Source organism: Corvus hawaiiensis, chromosome 20 (assembly GCF_020740725.1).
Source record: "Corvus hawaiiensis isolate bCorHaw1 chromosome 20, bCorHaw1.pri.cur, whole genome shotgun sequence".
Lineage (NCBI taxonomy): Eukaryota > Metazoa > Chordata > Aves > Passeriformes > Corvidae > Corvus > Corvus hawaiiensis.
This window is the reverse complement of record NC_063232.1, coordinates 4,620,454-4,637,318: the sequence shown is the minus strand read 5'-3', so window position 1 is coordinate 4,637,318 and position 16,865 is coordinate 4,620,454. Positions and strand designations below refer to the sequence as shown.

The window sequence follows — 16,865 nt, the reverse complement described above, 5'->3', positions numbered from 1 at the left end:
GAAAAGGAAGGACTGTCTAGTTCCAGTTCCTGCCATGGGCAGGGACACCTTCCACTAGACCAGGTTGCTCCAAGCCCCGTCCAACCTGGCCTTGGACACTTTCAGGGTTGGGACATCTACAGCTTCCCTGAACAAGTACCTCGCAAGTAAAAATGCTCTCCTAATATCTAATCGAAATCCCTCATCTTTTATTTTAAAACCGTTCCCCTTTGTCTTATCGCTATCTATTCACGTAAAAAGTCACTTTCCCTTTTTTTTTTTTAAGAGCCCTATTTAAGCATTGAAAGGCCACAACCACAGAATCACAGAATTTAGGTTGGACAAGCCCTCCAACACCGACTCCAGCCGTCATCCCGGCACTGCCAAGCCCACCACCGAACCATGTCCCCAGGAGCCACATCCACGCTTCTATTAGATCCTTCCGGGGCTGGTAGCAGGAGGGGTCTGGGGGAATCTGCAGCGGGAGGGGGCTGCAGCTGCCGGGACCGAGCCCCTCCTTGGAGAGGCGGTGCCTGCGCCCGGTGACATCAGCCCCGGGGACCGGGAAGCTGAGCCCGGCTCGGGGAAGGCGGATCCGGCTCCGCTTCCAGCTCCGCATCCCGGCAGGGCAGAGGGGGGAGCGGGAGCATCCCCCCTCTTGTCCCCCCCAGCCGGCCACCCGCGTTCCCGCAGGAGCGGAGGGTCCCCGCGGGGGCGGTGGCGGGGGATGCTGCGGTAGCAGCCGCCGATGCTCGCCCTGCTCCTGTCGCTGCACACCCTGGGCCGGTCCCTGGCCATGGCGAGCGCGGAGAGGCTGGCGGTGCCCGAGTGTGTGAGCCGGGCGGGCGGCTGGGCGGGCGGGGGCAGCGCCCGGGAGCACGGCGGGGTCTCCCCCGGGGTGGGCACCGAGGTGCGGGAGGCGCTGGAGCGGGTCCTGCCCGTCCTCCGCCGGGCCATCGCCCACGCCACGCAGGCGGCCACCCCCGAGGGGCTGCGGGCGGCCCTGTCCGAGGTGTTCCGGCTGGTGGAGGAGGCCTGGGGGATGCCCGCCGTGGGGAGGGACGTGGCCAAGGTGCTGTGCGATGTGATTCGCCTCGAGGGAGGCCTGGACCTGCTGCTCAACCTGCTCTACACCGCCGAGCTGGAGACCAAGTGCCAGGCAGGAAAACTCCTGGAGCAGATCCTGGTGGCGGAAAACAGGTGAGTCTGCACAGAGCCCCTGACCCTGCCGGGCACAGCCCTCCCCACTGCCCCGGGCACCCCAGAATGGTTTGGGTTCGAAGGGACCTTAAAGACCTCATCTCAACCCTCTGCCATGGGCAGGGGCACCTTCCATAGACCAGGTTGCTTCAAGTCCATCCAAACTGGCCTTGGACCTACCTTCACCCATCCCACCCACACCCCTCAAATTTCCCTGCTCTGGGTGCTCCCAGTCGCACAAACCCCCCCGGATCCCCACCACATCCCCTCACACCCAGCACTTGTGCAGATTCATGTCCAGGCAATGACCATGAGCTGCTCCCTTCCCCCACAGCTGGAGGGAGGAGGACCAGCCCCCTCTCAGGGATGCTGATGAGGGCTGGGCTGTCCTCCTGAGCCCCCCTCAGCCTGGTTGAGCTGAGTCAGTTTGGCTGGCTCAGAGTATCTGACCCGAAGGACAAGACGTGACTCCTCTTTAGCCATAGCTGCAGCAGGAGGAGGAGGAGGACAAAGCCGCTTCCCAGAGCCTTCCTGCTGCTGACCAGGGCTGGAATGAAGCCATAAGGAGGGGTCAGCAGCCCTTGGCCCCTAGTTCAGATGCTGCCCAGGACAGGTGAGAGATGCTGGGATGTTTTTGTCAGAGCATGGGCACTGTGGGGTGGGAGCGTGTGCCTGAGCGTGTGTGCGTGTACACAGGTGCATGTGCACCCGTGGCACCTGACACATCGAAATCACAGCACTGCTGATGCAGCACCCACACACAGCTCACCCTTCCAACACCCCAAGTGCACTCTGCCTGCTCTCCCTTGGAGCACTTTAACCCAGCCAGCCAGGGCTCTGGAAAGTATGTGAAGGGAGCCTGGCCAAAGTTGCTCCGGCTTCCTGGGGGATATCTCCTGCTGGAAGGTTGTGGACTCACAGCCTGGGCCTCACTGCATGCACTGGCAGGCAAAAATAAGCGGCAGCTAAATCAGGAAAGCCCATTAGGGTGGAATTTAATCCCAGGAAGCATCACTGGCACGGGCTGCATTCAGCACTCAGCTCCTTAGCAAGAGAAAGCATTTGCTGGAGTTGTTGTCTCTGCTCCAGGAGCAGTTCATGGGCCATGGGCTTCCAGGCCCTCACTTCCCACAACTTCTGAGCGATGGCAGGGAGGTGTGGGGTTCCCCCTTGGGTCCAAGGCTCTCACTTACAGAGCTCTGCTAGTCTGTGCACAGCAGCAGAGGTGTTTAGCTGGGAGATGGACAGGTCCTGGCTCCATCTGCGGCTGCAGGGAGTGGGGGACCTGTTGGGGCCACGTTTGTCATCCAGCTCCATGGCTGAGTCCGGGCTCGGAGCCAGACCCAGGCTGAAGGCTTTTTTTTTCCCCCCAGGACTCTCCACAACATTTCCTGTCAAACCCACCCCAAGGTCACTGAGAGCCCTGTGGGTCACAGGCTTCCCAGAAATGCTCTTCCTGCCTGCCAGCACAGAGGCTGGTGTGCCATCACCCCACCATCGCTGGGGACCAAGTGCCACTGCCCTCGTGAGCAGCAGGGCATGGGGCACCTCTGCCAGTGCTGCCTCACTAACAGAGCAGCTCTGTCACGGCACCAAATGGCCACTGCTGAGGGGAGGAATGGAGCTGCCACTCACCCCAGGAAAGCTCATGGGAGCACAGCCAAGAGCTCATCTCAGAGGGTGGTGAGGCCCTGGCACAGGTTGCCCAGAGAAGCTGTGCACACACCCCTGGGAGTGTCCAAGGCCAGGTTGGACAGGGCTTGGAGCAACCTGGGATAGTGGAAGGTGTCCCTGCCTGTGGCAGGGGGTTGGAACTGGATGAATTTTTATGTCGCTTCCAACCCACATCATTCTATGATCCTGATTTTCCCCTTCCTCACCTCATTTTCAAGGCACAGCCCCATTCAGGTGTCATTTTAAGCACAGGACTCCCAAGGTCAGCCATGGCTGAGCAGCAGCTGGTGGCCCTTGGCCACCTACCCCAGGCTCTTGCTGTCCTCTTCCAGAAGAGTGAAGGACTGAGGAAATAGCGAGCTTCCCTCCAGCTGCCATCCCAGGACAGACAGACCCCCCCTCTGTGTCCTGCTTGTGGACAGGGCTGCTTGACTGCTCATCCAGATGTGACAGCCCTGCCCTGACAGCACTGGCAGCAGTTCTTAGGGGACAAACAAGTTTCACCCCAAAACATCTCCACACCACAGCAATGGCTGGCACAGCAGATCCATTTCCAGCCTGGCATTAACCTACCCTGCCTGTTAATTAATTGCTATGAACATCCTACCTCGAGCATGAGAGCATCCAGCAAGGGAGTCCTGGACTGTGCACCCCATCACAAGTTCTTCCATCAGACCCAGACAGGCTTTTCCAGCACCAGCCTGTTGCATCTTGCTGCATTGCATATCTGGCAGCTGTGTCCCACAAGGAGACGTCTGTCTGTCCTGGGATAAATATCACCACGGCACGGGGCACACCAGTCACTGTTCTCACTCCTTGCACATCCTTCCGCCCCTCACCTGCCTCTCCTTCCCGCAGGGACCGGATCGCTCGCATCGGTCTGGGCGTGATCCTGAACTTAGCCAAGGAGCGGGATGTCCCTCAGCTGGCTCAGAGCGTCTCTGGGATCCTGGAGCACATGTTCAAGCATACGGAGGAGACCTGCTTCCAGCTCATCTCCGACGGGGGCCTGGACGCCATCCTCTACTGGTGCCGCTGGACGGACCCCGCCGTGCTGCGCCACTGTGCCATGGCCTTGGCCAACTGTGCCATGTACGGGGGCCAGGCCAACCAGCGCCTCATGATCGAGAAGAAGGCGGCAGAGTGGCTTTTCCCGCTGGCCTTCTCCAAAGACGACGAGCTGATCCGGCTGCACGCCTGCCTGGCCATCACGGTGCTGGCCACCAACAAGGAGATCGAGAAGGAGGTGGAGCGCTCGGGGACGCTGGCTCTGGTGGAGCCCTTCATCGCCTCGCTGGATCCGGAGCAGTTTGCCCGCGAGATGCTGGGCAGCAGTGACAACATCCAGGGGCGGACGGCGCAGGACCTGCAGCGCCTCGTGCCCCTGCTGGACAGCTCCCGGCTGGAAGCCCAGTGCATCGCTGCCTTCTACCTCTGCACCGAGGCTGCCATCAAAGCCAGGCAGAAGAAAACACAGGTAAAGGGTAGGTTGGCCTGGAGGAAGGTGGTGTCAAAGGGAAGGGGTGCCACAGCTGCATCTTGGTGTCTTTTGCTCACCAAACACCTTCGTCCTCCCCTGGCCCAGCACAGCTTGTTGGGAAGAGGATGATGGGAAGCAAAGTGACATCTCCTCCCTTTATGCCCCCAGATTTTCAGCGAGATTGGGGCCACGCAGAGCCTGAAGAGGATTGTGTGCTACTCCACCAGCAGCACCACCTCCTCCCTGGCCAAAAAGGTGCTGCGCATGATAGGGGAGGAGGTTCCTCGGCGCATCCTACCCACGGTTCCCAACTGGAAGTCCTGTGAGGTGCAGACGTGGCTGCAGCAGATTGGATTCAATAAATACTGCCAGAGATTCCTGGTAGGGCTTTGTGCTGGGGGAGGGACACCTGGATGGACACTTCTGCTCCATCTTGCAGCACAGGTGTAAGCATCTCACCCAGAAGCTTTTCCTGGGACCTTTCCAGCCTGGATTTCTCTTGGCAGGATCACCAGGTGGATGGGGACATTCTCCTGAGGCTGACAGAGCAGGAGCTGCAGAAGGATTTGGGAATGGACTCCAGCATCACTCGGAAAAGGTAGGACCACCACCAGAGCACACTGGACTCCCTCATGGCCATCACCACAGTGGCAGAGCCAGGGACAAGGTCTCTGCAAAAACGAGAATGGAGATCCTCCAAATGCAAAACCTGGACTGCCAGGGCTTTTCCACTGTATTTTGTAGTCCCAGAGAGATTTCTGTAATGGGACCACTGCACAGGTGTGGGTGGGGGAAAGAGCAGCTGTGGCACAGGGCAGGTGGGATCCTGGAAGTTACCCAGAAAGATGGGAACTTACCCTTAGCTGAGCTCCTCACACCTCGGTGTCCCAAGGACCAGCACTCCCATGCTGCTGTTCTTCTCTTTCCTCTTCCTGTAGCTCATCCTTCACCCCAGCACAGAGCTGCACTCCCTCCTGAGCAGGTAAAAGATGTGGTCCCACATGTCTCTAAGTGCTCCATTTATTTCTCCACGAGGTTTTTCCGGGAGCTGACGGAGCTCAAGACCTTCGCCAATTACTCCACCTGCGACCGCAGCAACCTGGCCGATTGGCTGGGGGGCATCGACCCCAAATTCCGGCAGTACACCTACAACCTGCTCACCTGCGGCATCGACCGCAACTTCCTGCACCGCGTGACGGAGCAGCAGCTGCAGGAGGACTGTCACATCCACACCGGCTTCCACCGCGTCCGCATCCTCACCGCGGCCAGGGGTGCGGCTCCCAGCAGGAGGGAGGGGTGTTGAGGGGTGTTTGGGATGAGCTGCTGGGTGGTTTTTAACTTCTGGTGGTTGTTTTGCGCTGCCTAGAAACGCTTCACTCCCCCATCACGCTGCAAACCACGTCCAACGGGACCGATGTGTTCATCAGCTACCGGAGGAGCACCGGCTCGCAGCTGGCCAGGTGAGTCCTGCAGGGAACGGTGAAGCCCAGAGGGAAGGTGGGTGGGAAAAGTGTGAAATGGGGAGGAAGGGAGGCTGCAAAAAGCTGCAGAAAAAATGGGGACAACACGCATGATAACCTGCACAGTGGAGGGGCCAATTCCCAGCCCTGTCATGGTCGCTTTGGCACTGACTGACCCTTTCCTCACACTCGTAGGGCTGTAGAGGATCACAGCAGGGCGTCAATGTCAGCTCCTTGAGTTCTCTGCACGTGCCCAGACAGCTGGGCTGGAGCTGGCATCTCATTCCCTGCTCCTGTCTCAGCCAACGCGGTGGGACAGCACATGAAACATCTCCTCATGGTGCTGTCCTCTCTTGCCACCAGCCTGCTGAAGGTCCACCTGCAGCTCCACGGCTTCAGCGTGTTCATCGACGTGGAGAAGCTGGAGGCAGGGAAGTTTGAAGATAAACTGCTCCAGAGCGTCCTGAGTGCCCGGAATTTTGTGCTGGTCCTCTCGCCAAATGCACTGGACAAATGCATGGAGGACCCCGAGTGCAAGGACTGGGTACACAAGGTAAGAGATGCCACCAGGTGGGAGCTGTGTGAACACTGGAGTGGGAGGGAGTTGGTGATGGGCTGATAGAGGCCATGAAAACCTGCATGTTCTGTTCCTGCAGGAGATTGTGACAGCCCTGAACTCTGGAAAGAACATTGTACCTGTCACAGACCATTTTGAGTGGCCGGACCCAGAAACCCTTCCCAAGGACATGAGGGCTGTCCTGAAATTCAATGGTATCATGTAAGTAAAAGCCAGCTGTGCCATGGGGTTCCTTGACACCTGGAGAGAACAACTCGCATAAGGAGTAGCAAAGAGCCCAAGGACATTGGGACAAACAGATGAGGGAGGCAGAACAGGTCAAAGGGACAGTGAGTCACTCCAGGTACTCCAAAGCATGAAGGGAGCAAAGGTTTCCACCACATCCCTGCTGCTGGTGTTGTGCTGGGGCTCCTCTGGGTGACAGAGGAGTCACTGCCAGGAGGACACCTGGCCCCAGGCAGGAGTGATGCTGGCAGGTTTCACAGCTCACCTGGGTTTCTTTCCCCTCCTGCCTTCCCTTTGTGCATCCCAGCCTGGCAGGGCATCCAAGGAGCTCCTGGAGAGCTGGGGTGGAGGAAAGGGGTCTCTAGCTTCTAGCCCAAATGAATGCAGCTATCTTGTGGCACCCCACACACACCAGAGAAAGTATCACATTTTCCCCTCGAATACAGGTGGTCCCACGAGTACCAGGAGGCGACGATTGACAAAATCATCCGCTTTCTCCAGGGCCGCTCCTCCCGGGACTCCTCGGCTGGGTCGGAGAACGGGCTGGACTGTTTGCACTCCCTGGGGCAGAGCTAGAACCAGCAGCACAGCAGCCTCAGAGACTCCCAGCTGACCCCTTTTTGTGGGGGTCCAAATTTATCCCTCCTGACTTTTTCCTATCTTTGAGAGAAAACCTGTGGCTCTTTACTCCCTCCTCACCCTCCAAATACAAGCCCCTTGGCCCCTCTCCCCACGGCGCCTGGGGAGCCAAGCCAGGGTGGACTCTGGGATGGATTATGTGTCTTCCATGTGAAGTGGCAGGACATGCACGGGGTGTGAAACTGGCACCATCCAGACCCCACAAGCAGCTACAGCTTCCCTCAGAAACACATCCAAAGAGGAAGGATCTTCCAAGGACTTAAAATTGGAAAAGTGTTGAGAATCCATCACAAGAGGACACACAGGAGAGAAGAGCAATTGAGAGGAATGTGTGGCTCTGCTGCGTGTCCCAGGAATATCCTTGTGGTCAGAAACTGAGAGCAGGAAAGGGCAAATAAAAACTAAGCCCTAACAAAATCTTTGTGTTTGGGAAAGATAACCCACAGGGGCCTTCTGAACTGCTTTATCTTTCCCAGCAATGTCCCTTTATCACAAGAGCTCCTTCCCTCCTCATGGGACTTCCACCTCCCAGTGCTGCAACACCGCTGTGTGCTCTTAACTCTGGCAGTGGAAGTTTGGGGTTAGACCACGTGAAGTTTCTGCAGGATCTCTGCAAAAAGTGCTTTTAAAATACCCTCCTTCCCTCCATCTGAGGTCTCAGCTTCACCACTTGATCAGGTCTCTGATTTCAGGGCACTGGAGGCTGGACTGTGACCCTGGAAAAGTTCTATCCATGCAGGGAAGATGCTAATTGCTGTGTTTGTGGAGTTATTATTCACTGTGGCTGTATTTTATCCTGTCACTGCTCCACAGCCGATCTCCCATGCTCTGTGCCTTCAGCAGGAGCTGGCGAATCTCTCTGCTGACCACCACACACCCCCACAGCCCTGGCTGAGCTCCTTGGGGTTGTCCCTCCTCATTGCTGGATGCAATTCCAATTGTTTCTTCCTACCAACCTCTTCTCAACACCTACTGGGGCTGTTTGCAGCTCCTCAGCTTAAAATATCAAGAAAAAGTGAAGTTGATGCAAAGGGCTGGCAAAGGATGCTCCAGATGGGAGCAGGACCATCAGTGCCTGCTGCCAACACTGCTGGTGAGGAACTGTGGGTATCCTGACACAAATCCCTGAATTCCACTCTCCAGGCTGCTGAATCTCCTTGCAGAAGCAGCAGGCTCCTCTTCCTATCCCTGCTCGAGAAAAACTCAACTCTTCCAGGAGGTAACAAAGAGTCTCAGCTTCCTTGTCCTCCTGCTGGCTCTCCCTGAAGCCCTGCTTTAACTGTCAGGAACACAAACACTTTTTTCTTTTGGCTTGGATCCACAAACATTTCAGGAAAAAAGAAAAAAGAGAGAAGTTAATTCTGGTGCTTTATGGATAGTTCTTATCAGCTCACAGTTAATGGCATCTTTGCTCTCTACTGAAAGGTTAATAGCCCTATCTGCCCAGCATTCAACACAATTAGAATCCATCTAATCTCCAGATTAAACAACCAGAAGCCAGCAGATGAGCCCAAAGGTGAATCTGCCAAAGGATAAAAGCCTCTTGTGAGCTGCTTCAGGGAAAAGCCTTCAGTAACTGAATGTCAAGGCCTCCATGGCCACTGAAGGAGTCCCATACAAACAGTCCTAAGGATTTTTTCTCCCTGCAATAATACCTGGTAAGATGATTGCATCTTGTTTCTCAGGAGCTCTGTAGCAATCAACCTCCTCACCCAGCATTCAGTGTGGAGATTTACTTGTTCTCCACAGCTCAGGTGTCTCACCTGAAACCAGACCCCATCTCCTCCTCCAGCTGCCCAGACTGTGACTCCTCCTGTTTCCCCATCACTATCTTCACCTCAATGAACTTGCCCTGCTTCTGGCAAAACATCCCAGACCCAGCCCCTTCCAGCTGGAGTAGTCCCAAGGAAATGAATTCCTCTGTCCTCACCCTCCCTCATTCCTTTGCTCTGCCATGTCAAAAAGTGTTTGGAGTTATTCTATCAGGCATTATTAATAAATCTGGTTTTTACTCTAAATCCCCACTCCTTTGTCTGTATCGCATGCTTCTCTCCCTGCAGGCTTTTCACACTTGTTTTCCCTTGCCATCGTGAAGCAGGACTGACATTCCCAAGCACCATTCCCTGCAGGAACCCCTCACTTCCCACTCACCTTTGCACGGGCTGATGCACTGCATCCCCAGGGACTCTGCCTGCTGCCACCAGCCATGGCTCCACTGTTGCAACTCTTGGAGGACAGCCTAGAAAAACTTTGGTTTAATTTTTTTAATAAGGCCTAATAGCTGCCATTGAACCTCTCCCCATGCAGAGCCAGGTTTCACCTCACTGCACAACACTGAGCAGCCGCTTGAATTGGCCTCTGTGGAGCAGACGACTTTGCTTCACAATCAGCTCAGCCACAAACATCTACTGCAGCATTCACAGCATGCCCTGTTCCTCGGGGAGGCCAGTTCCAGGCTTAGCCCAGCAATCAGACCTGTAACTCCTGTGTTCCCTGGCACGACTGCTTGGAGCAAGTGGAGGAACACCAAGTTCTTAAAGCCTCCTTGCTTCTCTACTCCCCAGTTCTCCTGCTTCGACCACAAACTCCCAATGGACAGGGACAAAGCTGGCTACAAGCATTTCACATTTTCTGCACACTGAAGATGGGTTTCAAATGAAGCTCTCCTGCAAACTTTACCCTGGTGGTCAGCAAAAGCAAGTTTGGGCTACTTGCAAGACCCAAACCTGCATTTTTCCTGATTTTTCACTCTCACATACTCATTCTCCACAAGACAGATAAATCCCTGCTGCTCCTTCTTTACTAAAGTCTTCAATACAGGGCTGAGAATGAAAACAACGAAGAGAAGCCCTGAACAAGTCAAGGACGAAGGAAATCAAGAGCTGCACAAGATACCCAGAGTTTTATGAACCATAAAAGAGCATGAAGGTTTTATTCATTCTGAAAGTAAGAGTAAAGTCATTACTGCACATACCAGAACAGCGTGTGCAGTGCAGTGCACACAGAACTGCTGGTTTATGGCACGTTGAAGAAAAAAGGGACAGCAGCAACACAGGTAATGCTTCAGAAAGAACAACTATAAGCACCATGGACGTGGGGTTTGCTTGCTGGCATTAACAGATCCCAAACCAGGCAGCAAAGGTCATTAACACAAAATTATGCTATGTACAGTGAAAAGAAACTAATCCTAAAGACACAAGTCCTGTCCCCACACCAGCTTGCTGAGGAAGGGCTCTGGATAAGCACAGCAGCAATTGCACATGACTGGGGCACACCCATCAAACTGTTTTGCAGTGTAAGGGGAAAAAATTCCAACAATTTTAGCCTTAAGTTCATCAGGTTTGGCAACTGTCAATTAAGGCACCTGCAGGAGTTGCTTCAAGGATCCTCGGGGGTCCCTCCTAACCCAGGATTTATTCTACTGGCACTCCAGTATTCTCAGATGATGTTACTTCTCGAAAACACCTCTGAGATCCTGGGCTGAGCTGCAGACAGGCAGGACATGCCCCTGGCATTCCTTCCAACACTTCATCAATTAGATCCTCTCTTTAGGACACCTCTGACTTGCAAAACTAAAGCTGGTTCAGTCAGCAAGGACAGCAATAGCACTCCTGTGCTAAACTGCCCCTCTCCATAAGGATTTTTGTGGTCTGGCATGTCACATTTGTTGGGTTTTTACTGGTAACATGATGATCTAGAGCACAGATCTTCCCCCCACCCCCAGCAGGACACTGCTGGGTGCCTCTGATTCAGTCTGTGCCTCAACCACACCAACAGCTCCTCTGCTGCACACTGTAGTACTCAGAGGTGAAAATGCTTGGCAATCAAACCAGAACTCAGTCCTCTCTCCCCACTAAAAGCATGGCAGAGCCTTCTGGCCCCACCAAACCCCAAACCAGCTTTGCAAAAGGTCCTCAGAACAGCTTGATTGGCTTTTGGACCTCTTGGGTTTTCTCTGACAGATGAGCCAACACAATGTTGAGGAGGCATTCACAGCTCCAAATCAAGTTCCTCCTGTGATTTCCAACTATTTGGCATTCAGAAGTTAGTAAGGACAAGCAGGGTGTCCCTCCCACACTGATCTGTGCTTTGAGGGAAGAACAAAGTGCAATCTTCAGGTGGACGCTGCCGTGCTGGCGAATTCCTTGTTGTTAAATTCAGTCTTTCCTAGCGTCTTGGAAGTGGTTGTAGTCGTGTTTCGAATCCCAGAGTTGTATCCACCTAGAAAAGAATGAACAGTTTCAACTTTCAAAGGCACATGGAGATGTTGCTGAATTGAGTGAGTCTTACAAGTTTCAGAGGAACAAAACAAAATGACCCTGCCAGGAGCTGTTGCACTTGTACAAATCCCAACACGTTCCCCCTCCCAGAGGATTTGTTTTCTATCACAACAAAACTTCTGCTTTAATTACTAAAGAAATTACAGGAAGAGAGACTGCTGAGAGAGCTCCATCTCCTCCATGAAGAACTTTCAAATTCAATTCCAGATTTTGGATTCCACTGAGGGTGGAGTGAGGCTTTGAAGTAGTTTGAATATCGGCAGCTACATCACTCAGGCTGCAGGTTTATCCCTACGATTCAGATTCCAAAAGAAATGACCTGCACCTCTGTTTACCGGGGCACCAAACACCCTCTCACAACCATAACTGAAAATATGCCTTAAAAACTGCCAGCTTCTATCCTAAAAGTAAATAGTATTGTCCATATGACATGGCATGGCAAAGTTTAGGCATTTGAAGTAAATTACCCAAGGATAGCTGCTGGAATAAGAAGGATTATAGCCCCAAAAAGAAATGGGAATCCCCTCATGAAGTGCAAGGTGGCAGGGTAGAGAGAGTTGAACACTCCTGTAGCCACGAGTGAACACAGCCCTTCCACGCAGGCAACAGAAGCAAAGAGAGCACCTGGAAAAGAGAGATAAGAGGATAATGGTGAGATAGGCAGGCAGTTATTGCCTGTAAACAGCTGTAACACATCACCCTCAGTGGATCCTGCCAGTCTTCCCAAGGGGTTGAACTTGCCGTCAGAAAGGTGTGAGTATCAAGTGTGATGAGGTGGGGACACAGGGCTGGCCCAGCAGGTCCAACCTGTGGCCAGGGTCACCTCACCAAGCTGCAGGATTTGGATCAGGAGCTGACCAGGGATATTATCTATCAGCTGGACTGTAAATGCTTCAGGCCAGGGCTCTATAGATTGCCAAGCACCTCTTATCATTTGTTAAACATTAAGTACAGCAGAAGGTTTGGCGCCATAAATCTGCTGTACGCGCCGTGGCTGTTCTAAAATAAGAAACATGAGCTGTGCAAAATCACCTTTCGATCGCTGCCACCTGGATTCCCTCCCCCCTCTGTCTGCCTCGGAGATATTCCTATGCTCTGTTTCACAGCAAGCGCAAGCCCTCCAAACACAGAACTGGACAAAAGGCAATTATGCTCCTCCTGAGGGTTACCCATGATCTTTCACCATGGTCAATGATACAACCCTCCAACAACACCTGGTTCTTGCCACTGTTACTGGTCTACAGAGGAAAGTTATGGTCAGGAGAATGACCCTTTTCTCCTCGTTACATAATCCATTTTAACTCTTGCTCCTTGTAAATGTTTTGGAAACGAACAGATGGATGAATGAAATATTCCCGCTTCTCTTCTCTTGCTCTCATCTTGAAAACGCAGCAAGTCTGAATTAAACAATGACAATTTTTTGGGAAAAAAAATAAAACATTACCCTGGGCCTGAGGGTGAATGCAGGGGCACAGGAGTCCAGAGCAGCCAGGGAACTCCTAACCTCCCCAGAGTTTGGTTTCAATGTTCCAAGAAGACAGGGTTTCAGGACCTGGCTTAAGCACAGTGGCTAATTCCTTACCCTGTTCCGTCTCACTGACCAGCTTGGAGAGCTTGGATCTGATGACTGGAGTGGCTGCCATGGAAAGGAAGAGAATCCCATAACCTGTGAGCAAGACATGGCACATTAGGGAAATGCTCAGCTGAAAAATAAGGTCTCCAAAGTCAGTCCCAGAAATCTGCAGCTGCTGGCAGTGTCTCCCTGCTATATTTACACACAATTCACCCTCCTGGATCTCATAAAGCACTTTAGTCTGTGTCTGCAGTGTAATACAGCTCTGGGAAGCCTAACATTCTAGGAACTACATGGATGCACTTCCAACTTTAGTGTTTGGCCAACACTGCCACAGTTTTTTTGGTGCACAAGGCAGAACTTCCTCACGTGCCTGAACTTCCAGAAGCACATCATCAGTATCAATATGCTAAAAGCCTGAGAAACAGGGATTTAAGACTTCGGCATCACCTGTAAACATCAGTGGTGTTGTGGTAGCAAGGGAAATCACCACCAGCCCAGCAATGTTGGAGAGCAATCCTATCTCTGCCACCCAGGTGTCCTCAAGGCAGAGCTGCAGCAGCCTCAGCCCCACCAGGCTGCTCAGGTAAGCCAGGTAGCTGGCGGCGGAGCCGTACCCGATGAGGTCGGAAGCCCAGCAGAGAGGGAAGCCAAGCTCATACAAAACATAGAGGTCCTTGGCTCCAAAATGCACCGTGACAATCAGAAAGAAAGCCAGGGAGTACAGAGCCAGCTTCCACCTGGAGCTCGGGTGTTCCGGCGCCGTGTACAGCCTGTACACAGCCTTGTAGTGGCTGAGCGTGAACAGCTTGGCCGCTTTCTTCTGCTTCACCGACTCCTGGAGGAAGAAAGCCGCATAGAGAGTGGCAGCAAGGCTGGCAGCAAAGGCCAGCCAGAAGGGGTTGATGTAGCCCTGGGTCTTGCGCCACTGGCCACCGCCAATGCTGGCCACCATGCCTGCAGTGCCCAAGCACGCCTCGAGGATGGCCACCCGGAAGGTCCGCGCACGCCGCTCGCTGGTGTCGGCCACGTAGGAGAAGCAGCTGGCCAGGATCAGGTTGTAGTCACCTGTGAGGCCGCTCAAAATGCGTCCCAGGAGGAAGAAGGCGACGTGCAGCTCCAGGTACATGACCAGCAGGTAGATGGCCGTCTGCAGGGCCATGCCCGCGGCCGGCAGGATCAGCGCCGGGCGCCGGCCCACGCTGTCGCTCCATGGGCCGAAGAGAGTCACGGAGAAGAGGCTGACGAAGAAACCTCCCAGGTTGATATAGAGGTTCCAGTGGGACACCAGGGCTTCCACCTCCTGCAGGAGAAACAGGCAGCTGAGGAGCTCCAACAGCAGCCAGTGCCATTCTGAGCTCCCCACTCCTCCTGGGGCTCCCTGCTCCTCCCAAGCTCTCATTCCTCTCCGGACTCTCCGCTCCCAGGGGCTCCCTGCTCCTGCCGAGCTCCCTGTTTCCCTTGGGGCTCCTCCGGGACACCTCTCTCCCCCTGCTCCCACAGAGTTCCCCTCTCCCCTGGGACCTCCTGTTCCCCGTGAGCTTCCCACTCCTTCTGGGGCTCCCCTCTCCCACAGACTCCCCTCTCCCCAGGACGTCCCCATCTATCCCTGTGCCTCCCCTCTCCCCCGGACCCTCCTCTCCCCCTGAGTTCTTCATCTGCACTCAGAGCTGCCCTCTCCCCTCTGTCTCCCGTCCCCCCGGGCCCCCGCTCCCCCGGTGTCCCCACCTGCCGCAGGGGGTCGGCGGTAGCGTTGCCGTTCCCGCAGCCGGCGGAGTCGGTGCTGTTGAAGTCGCTGTAGCCGTGCTCGGCACCCAGTCGGTCCCACAGGTACTGGGTGGCCAGCGGGCCCTGCAGCCCCAGCGACACGGTGGCCAGGAACAGCAGCGGCTCTACGGCGAGCAGCGACGGGCAGCGCCGGCCGGGGGGCACCGGGGGCTCGGCGGGCGGCGGGGCGGCCATGGCAGCCATGGAGGGGCGGAGGCTCCCCCCGGAACGAGGTCGGAGGCTCCGCCCGGATCGGGACCGACACGGCTCCGCCCGGCTCGGGATTAACACGGCTCCTCCCGGATCGGCATTGACACGGCTCCGCCCGGCTCGGGAGCGACACGGCTCCGCCCGGCTCGGGATTGACACGGCTCCGCCCGGAACGGGACCGACACGGCTCCGCCCGGCTCGGGACCGGCTCCGCTCCCCCCGGTGCCCGGAGCGGAACCGCGGGGGTTCCCGAGACCCCTCGGCGCTGGCGCTGCAGCGAGCGCGGTGCTAAAGGTGCAGCGCTCAGCGGGTGTTGTTGCATAGAATCGTGTGATTGTTGAGGTGAGAAAATCCCTCTGAGATCATCGAGTCCGACGTTAGCCCAGCACGGCCAAAGCCACCGCTGAACCATGTCCCCAAGTGCCACATCGGCACAATCCCTGCAGGGAGGGGGACTCCACCACTGCCCTGGGAAGCTGTGGTAGTGCCCAAACACCCTCTGGATGAAGAACCTTTTCCTAATATCCAGCCCAAACCCCCTGACATGGCTTCACGTTGTTCCCTCGGGTCCTGTCACTGGTCACCAGAGAAGAGAAAACAGCCCCGGCCCTAAAATGCCCCTCATGAGGAAACTGCAGAACGCAATGAAGGCTCCCCTCAGTGTTCTCCAGCCTCAACAAACCAAGCAAAACAAAAATCAACATTTTAACTGCACTAGGATCAGCAAAATACTGTATTTAGCAATATACGATCACTTCTATTACTTCACATTAGAAAATACTTCCTTTTATAAAGGACAAAATAACTTACAAACTCAGTTAGTAAAGGAGGTTTTGGCTGTGCTGTCTGATTCCTGTGAGGTTTGGCCTGATTTTAGCAGATCAGTAAGCAAAGACCAAGTTGTCCTTTAAATCCAAAGCACACAATTCAGAGTATTAGATTAACCCGTTTATATAAACTAGAGCAGTTCCAAACTAATGTAAACTGGCATCGCTCCTCTGACACCACTGAGGGAATGCTCATGGGTCACAGGACAAGATAGAAACCATTCATTTTGCAGTAAAACACACAACTCATTTTTAGCACCTTTCAAAGTGTTGTGACTCACATGACAGTGGAAACCATGTCTGTGGAGGTGCTACTTTTAAAGAACCGGCACAATTTTTCAGCTGAGACCCTTCCACATTGGTATTTACACTCCATAAATGAGGCTGCAGCTGGAGGCCAACCTTTGTGGCACAGAGATGTAAAAACGAGGTGTTCTTTTAAATTTTCATTGCAACCTTAGGGCCTAAGAGTAAAAAGCAGGAAAATGACCTTGCAGTTGGCTGCTTTTGTCACTGCACCTTGTCAGACAGTAATTAAACATTCAGTGGATGCAAGATGTGGGGGAATACAAATAATTTGAAAGCTCTTTCTCATTCTTTTTGTACCAAGGGTGGGATGCTAAAGCTCAGGGTTGGCACCAAGCAACGTGATGCTCTTTGTTGGGAGCAATATGCCCAAGTCCAGTTTGCAAATCTGGCAGCTGATTTTCCATCATTAGCACATTCCTGAGACAAAACAAGTCCTAGCAGAAAAGGGAAGAGAGGCAGAAACAGCAGAAGCTTTTTGTGGAGCTGACATCAGATGACCTAATGGCTGTGCTTCTCTTTATCTCTCTCTTCTTGAGTAAGCTATAAACAGCACCAAGATGATTTATACCAAAAAAATGGAAATGTTATCATCATTAGCTGCGGGGTGTGCTTGCATGATCTAACAAACAAAGCCTTCAATGTGGCATTAACAAGAAGTACCCTTT

General features: G+C 54.1%; 2 protein-coding genes across 3 annotated transcripts; one reads left to right on the top strand and one right to left on the bottom strand.

Annotated features, from left to right (window-relative positions):
• Window positions 1-532: 532 nt before the first annotated feature.
• On the top strand, window positions 533-9,258 carry SARM1 (sterile alpha and TIR motif containing 1). Of its 2 annotated transcripts, none has more exons than XM_048324697.1 (9): window positions 533-1,179; window positions 3,712-4,330; window positions 4,502-4,714; window positions 4,840-4,931; window positions 5,369-5,604; window positions 5,700-5,793; window positions 6,157-6,346; window positions 6,450-6,571; window positions 7,097-9,258. In XM_048324697.1, the coding sequence occupies exons 1-9, from the start codon at window positions 728-730 to the stop codon at window positions 7,206-7,208; spliced, it is 2,130 nt and encodes a 709-aa protein (XP_048180654.1). In that variant the 5' UTR covers window positions 533-727; the 3' UTR covers window positions 7,209-9,258. The 2 variants fall into 2 exon arrangements, with proteins under 2 accessions (XP_048180654.1, XP_048180653.1); XM_048324696.1 differs by having other exon boundaries at window positions 7,042-9,258.
• Window positions 9,259-10,135: 877 nt separating this feature from the next.
• Window positions 10,136-15,145, bottom strand: SLC46A1 (solute carrier family 46 member 1). Its single transcript, XM_048324894.1, has 5 exons — window positions 14,816-15,145; window positions 13,538-14,390; window positions 13,097-13,180; window positions 11,982-12,138; window positions 10,136-11,455 (listed from the first exon to the last, which is right to left on the bottom strand). Exons 1-5 carry the CDS (start codon window positions 15,056-15,058, stop codon window positions 11,392-11,394), a joined length of 1,401 nt encoding a protein of 466 aa, XP_048180851.1. The 5' UTR covers window positions 15,059-15,145; the 3' UTR covers window positions 10,136-11,391.
• Between the last annotated feature and the right edge of the window lie 1,720 nt (window positions 15,146-16,865).

What these genes read in the sequence shown, in the direction of transcription:
- SARM1 (XM_048324696.1), top strand. Translation starts at nt 728, where the DNA reads ATGCTCGCCCTGCTCCTGTCGCTGCACACCCTGGGCCGGTCCCTGGCC. An exon ending in ACCGGCTCGCAGCTGGCCAG is followed by an intron (nt 5,794 to 6,156) that starts GTGAGTCCTGCA and finishes TCTTGCCACCAG; the next exon opens with CCTGCTGAAGGTCCACCTGC. An exon ending in GCAAGGACTGGGTACACAAG is followed by an intron (nt 6,347 to 6,449) that starts GTAAGAGATGCC and finishes CTGTTCCTGCAG; the next exon opens with GAGATTGTGACAGCCCTGAA.
- SLC46A1 (XM_048324894.1), bottom strand. Translation starts at nt 15,058, where the DNA reads ATGGCTGCCATGGCCGCCCCGCCGCCCGCCGAGCCCCCGGTGCCCCCC. An exon ending in GGTCAGTGAGACGGAACAGG is followed by an intron (nt 12,139 to 13,096) that starts GTAAGGAATTAG and finishes TCTCTTTTCCAG; the next exon opens with GTGCTCTCTTTGCTTCTGTT. An exon ending in ATTCCAGCAGCTATCCTTGG is followed by an intron (nt 11,456 to 11,981) that starts GTAATTTACTTC and finishes ATTCTTTTCTAG; the next exon opens with GTGGATACAACTCTGGGATT.